Genomic DNA, 14,917 nt, shown 5'->3' with positions numbered 1-14,917 from the left:
TCAGAAGTACCCAGCATAAGGCCTGACTCACAGTAGGTACTCAAAAAATGTTCCCACTTCCTCCTCAAACAGAATGACTGCATTCAACCCCAAGGCAAGAACAGAAACTGAAAAGGAAATTGACTCAGTTTAATTGGATACCAAAGCAGTTCCCAGCATCAAACATGAGATAATACTGCCCTAAACCATTACTTCCTAATCTTTTTTTTTAAATCTGTTCGCAGAGCTGCTTGATATCTGATATGGCACAGAGATATGGCAGCTGAAACACAGGACTTAAAACTATCCTTTCCTCTGAAACTCAAGCAAAGAACTCCTTAGGATAGCTCCTACACAAAGGCATTGATTGGGGGGACTTAGATTTTAAGTTGCAAACAGTAACTGCAAGACAAAACTTAGTGAACAATATTACAAAGTATCTAATGTAGAGAGGTATTCTCCAAAAAAGAAATCAGCTGTTCACCATACCCACCAAGAATCACCTTGATACCATCATCTTTGAAAATAAAGGACAATACACATATACATAGATATCACATACATACACACACATACATGTATTGTTGTTGTGTGCCGTCCAGTCAATTCCAAACTCATAGACTCTATAGGACAGAGTAGAATTGCCCCATAGGGTTTCCTAGGCGGAAATCTTTGTAAGAGCAGATTGTCAGGTCTTTTCTCCCGCAGAGGGGCTGGTGGGTTCCAGTCACCAACCTTCTGGTTAGGAGCAAAGCACTTAACCATTATACCACCAGAACTCCTTATACATACACACACATCTCTCTCCAACAATTAGAAATGTTTAATACAATGGAGAGGCACATGAAAAATTACAGGCTAACGATAATGCTACCTATACAATATATACACCCTAAAGAAACAAAGATGGAACTAGATGTCTGAATTTATAATTCACAAAACACTTCCACTGAAGACAGTTAATAAAGATCACACGCGTGTATACATATACACATGCGCACACATCACCTTACAAACACTCTACCAGAAAGGTGGTTACAAGGATGTCAAATGGTTCAATGTGTACATAGTCACTAATCTTTTCTCTTAAATACACATTTTATAACTATTATTACAGTAATGCTGAAGACTTATGGGGGGGAGGGAATGACTCTGTCTCCTTAGGAACATTAAGTTCCTAGGTTTGGATCCAACTTTTACTAGTCATTATTTACAGGACGCTTGCAGCTCAAATCTCTAATTTCAAAATCTCATTTTTTTCCCTATTTAAAAAAAAACATTACTTTTAAAACTTTAACCCTCCACTGATCTTAATTCAGTAGTCTTTTACCTTCTCCTCTCTTCTCCCATTTTCCACTGTTACCAGCTAATTTTTACAATTTAACCCTGTATGCTGATGGAGTGCACAGTCCTTGAGTATGTTAGTTCTCTTTTATAAGGCCTTCCTAGCTAGAAATAAGATGGACTTCTGTCATTTTAGTTTTTTTTAGTATCCTAAAGCTTCAAATATTCTAGAGCTTGGAGGTTGGGATGAATTGTTTTCCATTTCTGAAAGGACACATTAATGATTGGTGTAAGCCATGCTTTTCAAGGAGATGCTTATAACTTTTCTGTACAGTATTACTATTTGGTTTTCCTCCTGAAATACATATCTTTATTACATATGAATACGTAGGAATACATAGGAATATACCAATGATGCCAACAGAATTCCTACTGCCTAAGGGTAGAGAGGAAATCCTGGTGGTGTAGTGGGGTTAAGAGCTATGGCTGCTGACCAAAATCCACCAGGCGCTCCTTGGAAACCCTATGGGGCAGTTCTACTCTGTCCTATAGAGTTGCTATGAGTCAGAATCGATTCGACAGCAATAGGTTTGGTTTGGTTTTGGTAAGGGTAGAGAACTCCTCCACAAAGTCAGTACCAAAAACTTGTACTTCAAGCTTGATTTCCTGATTTAAACGGTTTGAGCTGATTTCTTAAGCATTTCCTGAAGAAAAGCCAAGTTAAGAGCATCACACGTATGACGTTAGGACAAAATGAGTACAAGAGAAATCGCCCCAACTTCCTAGTTCTATCAGCCTGTAGACATACATAATCCTGGAGGGATTCCTTTTAACTCCTCTTATGGGTTTTTCAAAGACCAAGCAGAGTTGATCAGGGCGAGTAAATTAAAACACCACACCAAGGGTCCCTAACAAGAAGGGCCTCATGCCAAGACTCTCCCAAAAGCTTTATCTCTATTCATAAAAGGCCAGGCTGTTTTTTGTTTGGGGGGGGGGGGGGTTGTTAGCTTTTGTTTTGGGTTTTTTTTTTTTCTTTTGAGATTTATAACGTTAACACAACCAACAACTCTATGTGATGCACAGTAGAGTAAAAGTAGCCACAGCAAACCACCACCACTCTAAGGAACTTAGATGTACAAACATAAATGCCTACACACTAAACTTGTTACTGCTAGACTTAATAGTACTACAAACCCACTATGTGTTATTAATCAAGAGTGTAACCGAAAGCTGACGCAAAGAGTGACTTTCCCAGTGGAGCAGAACTTAATCGCGTGATCGCTGCTGCTGTACTGGTTTCCCTGTGTCACTGGTCCTTCCACAATCATTCACTCACACACACACACACACACATGCACACACACAGCCAGGAGGTAAGAACCATATGTGTGGTAGGAAGAGGATTTTGTACAAAAACGTTTGTCTCTGGGAAGACAGGTCAAGAATGCACCCAGGCTGCCTTGAGAAGTAATTAAGCCTATGCTGTATCATTTCACAGTGCCCCATCTTGCACAACGGTGGGAGCAGCTGTGGACCATCAAAAAAGATGCAAAGCCAGACAGGCAACCTCATCTATCTCCCCGACTGCCACACAGACCAGACTTTCCCGGTGATGTGACAACGCTTGTGGCCTCTGTTCTTCCAAAGAACACAAAGCTAACCTGCTTTCCAGAACATTATTCCCCATACCAAACCAGCCCCTTTTGAAGACCTGAAGAAAGACCATTTGAATGTCAGTGGTCCTCCAACCTCAGAAAACCAGTGTTTGATTCTGCAAGGACTCGGGTCCTTTCCCAAAGGAATGAGCTTCCTGGCAAAAAAAGAAAAACTCACAGGCAACGCAAAACATTTGTGCCCTGAGCACAAGTTTCTCCTGCTGCCTAGTCTTCTGGAGTGTTTGGAAGTAACCAGTTAGGAAAAAGGAAAGCTAGGAAAATGTACAAGTGCAAAGAATAGGAAAACATCCAATCTTGTCTATTTTCCTCCTAATATCCCTTAAAGCAGCCTGGGACACTAAAAATCGAAGTCCGGGGACCAACTGTAATACAGACCCTGGCTGGGGCGAGGGGGAGGCCACCACACCCTCTTGAGCTCACAGCACTGACAGGCGCTGTCTGGGAGGGGCCCAGAAACTTAGTTCCAGCAGGAAAGGGAGATAGAAGGGAAGTCTTGAATTTGAGGAGTTCGAAAGCTGAGAGAAGCGGAACACAGGAGGGAGCGGGGGACTTGTCTGGGTGTGCTGGGGCAGGGGGTCGCCTGTAGAGTCAGGACAGCTCGCAACACGTCCCCGCAAAACTGCACATTTTTGTGGTTTCACATTTAAGACCAAAGAGAACGCGCAGAGGCGCAGCTGGGTTTCAGATGCTATCCCCTCCTCGCTTACAGACTCGGGCGCAGCGCTGCTGCGGGTTTCCTTCTATTTCTCTTTCAAGGGTAGTTTCCCTTAGCAAAGCCGCGGCGACGGTCCTCCAACTTCGTCTTAGCGCACCTCCTGGCGCGGCGCCTGCGGCCGGCCACATGCGCCCATCTGCCAGGGGACCCCGCAGGCCCGGGGCTGGGCGCCGGCGGGATGTTACACAGGGGCTTGGGGTTTGCCGGGATTATTTTTCTTTAAACAAAAAGCTTTTGCAGCTCGTCGCCCCCTCCTCCTGGGCCCACGCCACCTTCCCTTCACACCCACGCCGCACCTCCCGAGCACACACGCTGCGAGGTGCCTCTCCAGGCAGACAATGGGTTCGGGGGCTGGCTGCGCAGCCCTCCCCGAGCCCCCGGCTCCAGCCCGGGACCCCGAGAAGGCTGAGCGCGGGGGCCCGAGGAGGGAAAAAGGAGCGAGGCGGGAGAGGCCACAATGGGGAAGGTGGGAGCCTCTTCCGTCCGACAGGAGGCTCGCTCCAGGGACCCGGAGAAAAAGGGAGGGGGCGGGGGTCAGCTGCGCCGTACCGCCGGGGACCCGGGTCTCCGCGCCCCTCCGCCGCCGCGCACTCACCAGCACGATGGCAAATCGCTCCTCCAGTTCACCTGGCTCCGGCATCGGCAGCTTCAAAGGCACGTTGTGCGCCCTAAAATCGGTCTGCTGCGAATCCATGCTCCCCGCGTTGCCCATGTCCGCGGCGGGCCGGGGGCTCCTCCGCGCCCCTCGCGTCCGCGTCGGCAATGAGAACAGCTCCTGGCGGCCGGCTCCTGCCCGCTGGCGCGACCTGCCCGGCTCCCCGCCCTACGCCGCGCCCCGGCGAGTGTGCAGCGCGCGCCGCTCCCTAGCAGCGCTCCGAGCCGAGCTGCCCCCCGGCCTCCCTCATGCTCCCCGCCGCGCCAGCACAGCCCCGGCCTCTTTTCCTCGGGAGGGGTCTTCAGGGCGCCAGGCGCCTATCTGCATGTTGCTCCACTTGCACACCGCCCCCTGCCAGCGATCGCGGCGAGCGGACGCGTGGTCCCACCTAGTCGCTCTGTCGCTGGGGCCGCGGCCGCCGCTGACACTTGCAGCCCCCCGCCCGCGACCACAACGCTCGCTCGGCGAGCACCACGAGCAGACAAACGCAGCTCGGCGCTCCCCGACACAATGCCCCCTCTTGCCGCCCCCGCCCCCGGCCCGGCTCCTCCCAGTCGCCCCGCGGACTGCCGGGACCGGTAGTTTCAGCTAGAAGTGTCCGCGCGCAGAAACCACGCCCGCTCTTGAGGGCCAGGCTGGGTTGGAATCCAAAAAACAAACCAAATCCAGTGCCGTCAAGTCGATTCCGACTCATAGGGTGGTTAAGTGCTACGGCTGCTAACCAAAGGGTTGGCAGTTCGAATCCGCCAGGGGCTCCTTGGAAACTCTGTGGGGCAGTTCTACTCTGTCTTGTAGGGTCTCTATGAGTATGAGGGTTGGAATAGCTTACAGCAAAGGCCTCTGGAAATCTGAGTATATATCACTTTTTGGATAATCCCTCCCTCCAGCAGCCGAAATAACTAACCGTTGTATCTGACACTTTAGAGTGGGCATGTCTGACGAATGAATGAATGCAACCAATGAGTAAATGAGTACATTCTGATTTAAATTTCAGAAAGTTATTACTGTTCAAAAGAATCTAGTTTAACAGGGGACCTCAAAGGTAGGTAATGTCCTATTTCATAAATGGAAACCGGGGTGGTGTAGTGGTTAAGCGCTAAGGCTGCTAATCAAGAGGCTGGCAGTTTGAATCCGCCAGCCACTCCTTGGGAACTCATTGGGGCAGTTCTACTCTCTCCTGTGGGGTTGCTTTGAGTCGGGATCGACGGTAGTGGGTTTTGGTTTATTTCATAAACTGGGTGGTGGGCTTGTGGGTGCTTGTTTTATTGTTCTTTCTTGCTCATGTATGTTATATATTTTTTTGTGCGATTGAAACATTAAAAATACACGTTTATGTATGTATCTAGATAGGTAAATAATGGTGAGACCTCTGGGGTTGGATGAGAAGGATTCAATTCAATTCAAAACACCTGTCAAACAGCTATTAAGTATGAGTTATACTGTGTTCTTTAGTGGGAGAAAGAGGGTTGGTTGCCTGTGCTCTGGAATACTTTACAATCTTGTGGAGGAGAAAATTTACACAAACCACCATTTTTCCAGAGTCAAGCAATGGTATGAGAATGGATATAAGAACAGAGTGCTTTGGGAGGCTTTGGAGATGATCTCCTAAGTCTTCAACAGCAGTCTCGTGCCAGGTGCTTTGCAGAGAAGGTTGGGCCCAACCTTGTCCTCTGGGGTGTGTTCAGACTAACAAGTACCAATTCTGAAGCAGCGGAAATAGAAACAGTCTTAAAAGCAACTTTAGCCAGCTGCTCAGGTTGCAAATTTCAAGGGCACCCACCTGGTTGACTTATGGCTGAACTCTTGCCATTAGTTCTTTTTTTGGCTAAAAGCAGTTTTTCTTAATCCTGATTGTATGTCAGATTCACTTGGTGTTGTTTTAAACAAAAGTTTAAAACTATACACACCTTGGGCCCTACCTATTATCAGAATCTTCCTAAATTGAGAGCTAGAGGCGGGGCAGGTATAGTTTTAACAAACTCCTCCAGGTGATTCTGATATGCAGCTAGGATTGTTATCATCCTCTTGTTAAAAATCAAGTGCTTCTGGTCTGGACAAGGTAACACACCAAAATTCAAGCATCAAGGACCACATTTTATTCAGCTTATAAACCACAAGGTGTCTTGAGCATAGAGCATACTCAATGACCATTTGTTGACTTAACAAATCACTTTTGCCAAAAGCTTATGGAACAAATACATGCAGAAATGCATTATGTGTATGTATGTTCTCTTAAATTAACCCACCCCTAAACCTTTTTAAAAAGAGCGGAAGTATACAAATTTTCAATTTATAATTCTGAATAAATGCAATCTATATTTCTAAAATTACAATGTACTAAAGTTAACGGTAAGTGTGTTACTGACATAAGAGAGAAAACAGGAATATGTAGATACACACACACCAAACTAATGCAAATGGGTGAGAAAGAAAAGCACATATGAACAACAAAGCAGGAAAGATATTTCTGACACACAAGTGTATTTATTTTTCTTTGTCATTTCTAGGCATATACTCTGGGTCTGATTAACTCACAAAATCAGCCCACCCGGAGGGTTGCCCATCTGGGTGGAAAGGATGGAATTCCTTTCTGCAGTTGCAAAATCCTTTTTTATTACATTTATGGCTCCCTCTGGCCATATTCCTGCCAGTAACTGGGACCTTTTTCTCCCTTTAAGTCTTATCACATCTAGTCTCTCTCATAATCTCACACTTTGAGAGGAGCCAAGGACAAAGTGTGCAAATCCACGGACCAACAGAACTTCTCTTCCATTTCAAGGTTTGCAATCTCTAATATTGGGTTATTTATGGATTATTAGATAATGTAAAAATAAGCAAAACATGGTAAAATCTAGCATATTTTCCAGGAGTAAATAGTCCATAAAGATTGCGTCATTTCTGTAGGAATTTCTAACAAAATCTCAGGAAATTTTTTGTTTTGAGGAGAACATGGAGAGGAAGGAGAAAACATTTCTACTCAATTGCAGCACTCTTCCTTCCCACAAACTTAAAATCAGGCAGCCATGTTTAAAGACATTATAGTTGATGTTGTAAAATCCTGGCAAAAAAAGATACTGCCTATTAAATCTATCCACTCATTTTTCCTGTCTTTGCTTTTAACTTCCAAGGAAACTAAAATGTTAGAACATTTATCTTCCATGTGCTAGGCATTTGCAAACTATGCCAGGGGTGGTTTGATCAGGAATTCCACCATAATGGTGTGGGGGAAAGAGGTTTTCCATCATTCATAAAAAATACTTACACAAATTAGCCTTTTGAGGGTTTGAAGCTGAGTTTTACGGGTATCTCCTCAGGTTTTAGGAGCTCTGATGGTGCAGTAGTTAAAGCAGTTGGCTGTTAATTGAAAGGTTGATAGTTCAAATCCACCAGCTGCTGCATGGAAGATTTACAGTGTTGGAAACCCTACTGGACAGTTCTTCTCAGTCCTATAGGGTTGCTATGAGTCAAAATCAACTGGACAACAATGAATTTGGGTCCTCACATTTTATATGTAAGGAACTGCTCTGTGGCTAAGTTCGATTAGCATTTTAGAAGGGCAATGGAGTACCCTAAGTAGATTCTCTTTGTGTGTATAATTATACAGAAATGAGGTAAGCACGATGCAATGAACACAACTATCCACAGCCCTGAAACATCTACTGAGGGATTGCAATGTGCCAATTTATATCCACAATAATCCTGCAAGATTCACACATGCATCTGCATTTATTTGAAAAATATTTATTAAGCACCTTGTATGTGCTGGACGCTGTTCTTGATTTTAAACAAAGTTTAAACATGATTTCTTCAGCCACTGCATCATATAACCTTCATATACAACAACTGACTTACAAAGCTATATCCCCACATACCAGTTCCCTTCTCTAGAATCAATTAGTAATGCTTTGACCATCAATTAAAAGAGAACCCAACTAACTATGGCTTAAATAATATATTTTTCCCATATAATAAGAACTTTTTTTTTTTTTTTTTTTAATGAGGGAAGGTGCTGCTAATGTTGGTTCAGTAGCTCAGTAATGCTGGGGCCAGTATCATTGGGGTGGTTGATCTCTCTGTCTATCCCTTGTATTTGCCAAATAGCTGCTAGAGTTCCATGAATCAAATCTGTCTGTATTTAGGGCAGAAAGTAGGGGAAAAGAGGTAATGTCAGTCAAGTCTATTCTTTTTATCAGGAAAGCAAAAGTCCATTATTTCTCATTTTCTAGAATTGAATGACATGGCTATTCCTAGCTGCACAGAGAGTTGGAATGTGAGATGTAACCTGGCACTGGATACATTTCCTCACCTGAATAGAATCAAGACTGTGATGGCAAGAAGGGAAAGGGAATAGATAATGGGGTGGCAACAATGTCTTCTAACCCCTCCCCCACATATTTTGCATCTTTGAATAATACTTTATATTTGCATATGACTTCATATTTTAAAAAATGCTTTCACTTTATCTCATTTTATCCTCTGTCATGGATTGAATTATGTCCCCCCCAAAATATGTGTATTAACTTGGCTAGGCCATGATTCCCAGTATTGTGTGGTTGTCCTCCATTTTGTGATTGTAATTTTATGTTGAGAGGATTAGGGTGGGATTATAACACCACCCTTACTCAAGTCACCCCCCGATCCAATGCAAAGGGAGATAAAAGGAAAGAGAAGCAAGCAGAGAATTGGGGACCTCATACCACCAAAAAAAGCAGTGCCAAGAGCAGAGCGCGTCCTTTGGACCCAGGGTTTCTGTGCAAAGAAGCTCCCAGTCCAGGAGAAGATTGATGAGAAGGCAGACAGAGAAAGCCTTTCCCTGAAGCTGACACCCTGAATTTCAACTTTTAGCCTAGTTTACTATAAGAAAATAAACTTCACTTTGTTAAAGCCATCCACTTCTGGTATTTCTGTTATAGCAGCACTAGATGACTATGACATCCCCTCAATACAAAAATGAGGAATCCAAGTTTCGACAAAGTTAACTTTTTTTAGTTTGTACAAGTGACAGAGTCAGAACTTAGGAATTTTGATTTCCAAACCAGTACGCTATGCTGCCTTAAAAAAAAAAAAAATTAGTTCTCTTGAACTATTATCATTTAGAGGTATAAAATAATAAGACCTCCACTTCCAATCAAGATGAAGTAATCGAGTCCGGGTTTTCCCTTCTACCTGAAAGTAATAAAAAACTGGACAAAATATATGAACAATTGCATTCAAGACACTGAACATCAGGCAATGAAAAACTGTGATTCCCTGAGAGATGGGAAACAAACAAAGTGAGTGCTATGATTATCCCAGCTTACTGTCTGGAGAAAGTTTCTGGGAAACCCAAACTGAACCTGGTGTACGCCCTGACTTGAGGAGGCAGAGCTGGGAAGCCAGTGAAGCCAAGGTGACTAAGCAAATCTGTTCTTAGGACAGATTTCTGAAAAGGAGAGAGCTGCAAAGAGAGAGCTCCAGAGAGCTGCAAAGATTTGAGTTTTAGTATTCAGTTGAATACTGACTGGACCATGCATATGAGGAAAAAACCCAAGGCTGGAGAAAGAACCACACAAAAAATTGGAGGGAAGAGTATTTAGAGTTTACACAGAGCTAGGAATAGTATCAGTTGACAAAAAAAAAAAAAAACGAAGTAGAAAACCTCATAATTCAAGGGGGATTGGTTAAAATACTAAGAAGAGACTTGCAAAAGAAATTATCCAAAATGGAACACAGAAACAAGACCGAAATAAAAATGAGCAGAGCATCCGTGAACTGAGAAACAAGAACATGCAGCAAAATATATGAGACAGTCCCTGAGGAGAGAAGAAATCATGGCTGAAATGTTTCCAAATTTGATGAAAACTATAAATCCACAGGTTCAAGACACTCAGTGAACCCCCAAACCAAGAAACAGTAAGAAAACTACACTAAGACACACTATAATCAATTTGCTTAAAACCACTTGCAGAGAAAACCTCTTAAGAGCAAATTCTAAAAGCAGCCAGGGTGAAAAGACACACTATGTACAGAGGAACAAGGATAAGAATGATGACAGGTTTTTCTTCAGAAACAATGCAGAGGCTAAAAGCAGAGGACCAACAGCATGAACTGACCCAAAGAAAAAGCTGTCAACCTAGAATTCTTTAGCTGGAAAAATACCTCGAAAAAAAGAAGGCAAAATAAAGACTTTGAGACATGCAGAAACTGAAATAACTCATCACCAGCAGCCCTGCCCTACAAGAAATGTTAAAAGAAGCCCTTCAAGGAGAAGAAAAATGATAGCAGATAGAAATCTGGATCTACAAAAACAAATGCTATCTGGGAATAAGGAGCTCTGATGGTGCAGTGGCTAAAGAGCTCAGCTGCTAACCAAAAGGTCGGCAGTTTGAACCCACCAGCTGCTCCATGGGAGAAAGAGGGCAGTCTGCTTCCTTAAAGATTTATAGCCTTGGAAACCATATGGGGCAGTTCTGCCCTGTCCGATAGGGTCACTCTTAGTTGGAATCGACTCAGTGGCAGTGGGTTTGGTTTTGGGGGGGTTACCTGGGAATGGTAATGAAAGAACTAAATATAAAAACTTTTTTTCTCATTGTTTAAATCCCCTTAAGGCACAAATAATAACTATGTATTGTCAACTTTAAAACACATGTAGAAGTAAAATATATGGCAACAACACCACGAAGGCTGGGAGAGGAGAAATGGAAGAATACCGCTGTAAGTATAGTACTGCAATGTTCGTATACTAAACATGAATAACAGATGGGACAAAGAGAGAACAAATAGCAAGATAGTAGAAGTAAACCTCATAATATAAAAAAGCATATTAAACATTAACAGCTAAACAACTCAGTAGAAAGACAGAAATTTACCCCAGATACCCTTCTAACTCAGAACTGAAACCACTCCAGAAGCCCACCTTTCAGCCAAAGATCAGACAGGCCTATAAAATAAACAATAACCCACGTAAGGAACATGTTTCTTAGTTCCATCATGTATACCAGACCAAATGGGCAACACCTGCCCAAAAGCAAAATGAGAAGGCAGAAAGGGGTAGGAAAACTGGACAAATAGACGCAGGGAACCCAGGGTTTAAAGGGAAAGGGGGACAGTGTTGACACATTGTGGGAATTGCAACCAACGTCACAAAACGATGTGTATAAATTTTTGAATGAGAAATTTATTGGCGCTATAAAGTTTCATATAAAGCACAATAAATTTTTTTAAAAGGTGGAAATTGAGATTAACTGAAAACAAGAACCAACTATATGCCACCTATAAGAAACCCACTTTACCAATAAAGACACAAATGGGTTAAAAATAAAAGTATAGAAAAATATATTCCACGCTAAAAAATTGCCGTTGAGTCAATTCTGACTCACAGTGAACCTACAGGACAGAGTAAAACTGCCCCATAGGGTTTCCAAGGCTGTAATCTTTCTGGAAGCAGACTGCCACATCTTTCTCCCACGGAGAGGCTGGTGGGTTTGAACCACTGACTTTTTGGTTAATAGCTAAGCAGTTAACCACTGTGCCACCAGGGATCCTTAATCTATGCTAAAACTAATCAAAAGAAAGTTGAAGTAGCTATATGATTATCAAACAAAGTAGATTTCAGAGCAAACAATATGACCAGGTATAAAGTGGGTTATTTCAAATAATAAAGGAGTCAATTCATCAAGGGAACATATACACAAGAACAGTGCTTCAAAACCCATGAACTGAAAGGAGCAATAGACAAATGCACAATTCTAGTCAGAGATTTCAACAATCTTCTCTCAGTATCTGACAGAACGAGACAGAAAATCATTAAGGATATAGAAAACTTCAGTGATACCATCAACAATGCGATCTAATTGATGTTTATACACTATCTCACGTAACAATAGCAGAATATACATCTTTTCAAGGGCACAGGAACATTTAGCAATGGAAACCATATTTTGAGCTATAAAATAACTCTCAATAAATTTAAAAGGAGTCAAGCTATATATATATTCTCTGAGCACAATCAAATTAAATTAGAAATCAGGAACAGAAAGATACCTGGAAAATAGTCAAATATTTCTAAACTAAAATACACACTTCCAAAATAAATAAACCAATTACACACTTCCCAAAAAAAGTAAAAAAATTAAAAGGGAAATTATGAAGTACTTTGAGCTGAATGAAAATGAAAACAAGTTAAAATCTGTTGGGTGCAGCTAAAACAGTACTTAGAGAAAAATATGTAACACTGAATGCCTATATTAGAAAAAAAAAAAGGGGCTCGATTCCAAGACCTCAGTTTCCACCTTAAGAAACCAGAAAAAAAAGAAGTAAGTGAAAACCAAACCAAGCAGAAGAAGGAAAATAATAGAGATTAGAGTAGAAATCAATGAAATAGAAAATCGGAAAACAATGAAGACACTGATGAAACCAAAAACTAGTTCCTTGAGATAATCAGTAAAATTAATAAACCTCTAGTCATATTGATCAGGAAAAAAAGAGAGAAGACTCAAATAAGCAATATTAGGAATGAGAGAGTTGACATCACTGCAAATTCTACAGATATTAAAAAGATAATCGGAATATTTTGTTTTGAACAAATTTATGCCAATATTCAAAAATGTTGGATGAAACGGATAATTCCCTTAAAAGACACAAACTGCCAGAAATGATTCAAAAAGAAATAGATAATCTGAATAGCCATTATTTATTAAAGAAATTGAATCTGTAGTTAAAACGTCATACAAAGAAAAGTGCAGGCCAAGATAGGTTCACTGGGAACTCAATCCACCATTTAAGAAAATAAAAAATACCATTTCTACACAAACTGTTCTGGGAAACTAAAAACGAGAAAACATTTTCCAACTCATTCTTGAGTTCAGCATTACCAAAACCAGTCAAAGACGTAGCAAAAAATTAAACTACAGGACAACATCCCTCATGGCCATAGATGCAAAAATTCCTAGCAAAATTTCAGCACATAGAATTCTACAACATACAATAGAATAATGTTTCATGACCAAGTGGAGTTTATCCCAGGAATACAAGGTTGTTTTAGCTTTCAAAAATCATTTAATGTAATTCACCATATTAGCAGACTAAAAAAGGAAAAACCATATGATCATTTCACTGGATGTAGATTAAACATTTAACAAAATCCAACATCCATTCCTAGTTAAAAACCCTTAACTGACTAGGAAAAGAAGGGAACTTCCTGGGCTTGATAAAAGGCATTTACAAAACATCTGCAGGTAATATTATACTTGATGGTCTGAATCCAGCACAACTAGATGGTCCCCGGCTACCACCACTGACTGCTCTGGCAGGGATCACAGCAGAGGGTCCCAGACAGAGCTGAAGAAAAATGCAGAACAAAATTCTAACTCACAGAAAAATACCAGACTTACTGTTCTAGCAGAGACTGGAGAAACCCTGAGAGTGTGTCCCCCAGACACCCTAATAACTCAGTAATGAAGTCACTCCTGAGGTTCGCCATTCAGCCAAAGGTTAAACAGGCCCATAAAACAAAATGAGACTAAATGGGCACACCACCCCAGGGGCAAGGACAAGAAGGCGGGAGGGGAAGGATAGCTGATAATGGGGAACCCAAGGTCAAGAAGGGGAGAATGTTGACATGTTGTAGGGTTGGCAACCAATGTTATAAAACAATATGTGTATTAATTGTTTAATGAGAAACCTACATGCTCTGGAAAACTTCATCTAAAGTACAATAAAAAAAATTTTTTTTAAAAGACTAGACTTAATGGTCTGACAGAGACTGGAGGAACCCGCAAAACTCAGGCCCCTGGACACTGTCTTAACCCAGAACTGAAACCATTGCCAAAGCCCACTCTTCAGACAAAGATTAGACAGGACTGTGAAACAAAAAATAATACATGTGCAGAGTGTGCTTCTAAGTTCAATCAGATAAATAAAAAAAAAAGTTCAATCAGATACATGTGGCCAAATGGGCGGCTCCTGTCTGGAGACAGGATGAGAAGGCAGGAAGGGATAGGAATGGGTTGAATAAGCACAGGGAACCCGGGGTGGGCAGGGGCATGTGGGGCCACGTTGTGGGGATTGCAACTAATGTTACAAGACAATACGTGTATAAATTTTTTTATGAGACATTAACTTGAGCTGTAAACTTTCACCTAAGGCACAATAAAAATTTAAAAAAAAGGGGGAGGGGGCAAAGGATATGTCACCAAAGAAGACATTCAGGTGGCTAATAATACACATGAGGAAATGCTCGTGATCACTAGCCATTAGACAAATGCAAATCAAAACTTAAATGACATACCATCTCACCCTGAGATTACTGACACTATTCAAAAAAAATAGAAAATAACAAATGTTGGAGAGGTTGAGGGGAGATTGGAACTCTTATGCACTCCTGGTGGGAATGCAAAATGGTACACCATTTTGGAAAACAATATGGTGCTTCCTTAAAAAGTTAGAACTAGAAATACTATAGGATCCAGCTATCCCACTCCTGAATATATACCAGAGAAATAAGAGCCATCACACAAATGGACATATGCACACCCATGTTCATTGCAGCATTGTTCACAATAGCAAAAAGATTTTAACAACCTAAGAGACCATTAACTAACAGATGAATGCGTAAAAGAACTATGGTAC

At 41.8% G+C, this 14,917-nt stretch overlaps 1 protein-coding gene across 1 annotated transcript in view; it reads right to left on the bottom strand.

Annotated features, from left to right (window-relative positions):
- The window catches only part of FMNL2 (formin like 2), a 347,858-nt gene extending 343,492 nt beyond the window's left edge, over positions 1-4,366 (bottom strand). The window contains 1 exon segment of the mRNA XM_049887240.1: positions 4,250-4,366. Coding sequence (XP_049743197.1) covers positions 4,250-4,366 — 117 coding nt within the window.
- Positions 4,367-14,917: the final 10,551 nt, after the last annotated feature.

This window comes from Elephas maximus, chromosome 6, assembly GCF_024166365.1.
Source record: "Elephas maximus indicus isolate mEleMax1 chromosome 6, mEleMax1 primary haplotype, whole genome shotgun sequence".
In the NCBI taxonomy this organism is placed as follows: Eukaryota; Metazoa; Chordata; class Mammalia; order Proboscidea; family Elephantidae; genus Elephas; species Elephas maximus.
This window is presented reverse-complemented; position numbering and strand designations above follow the sequence as displayed.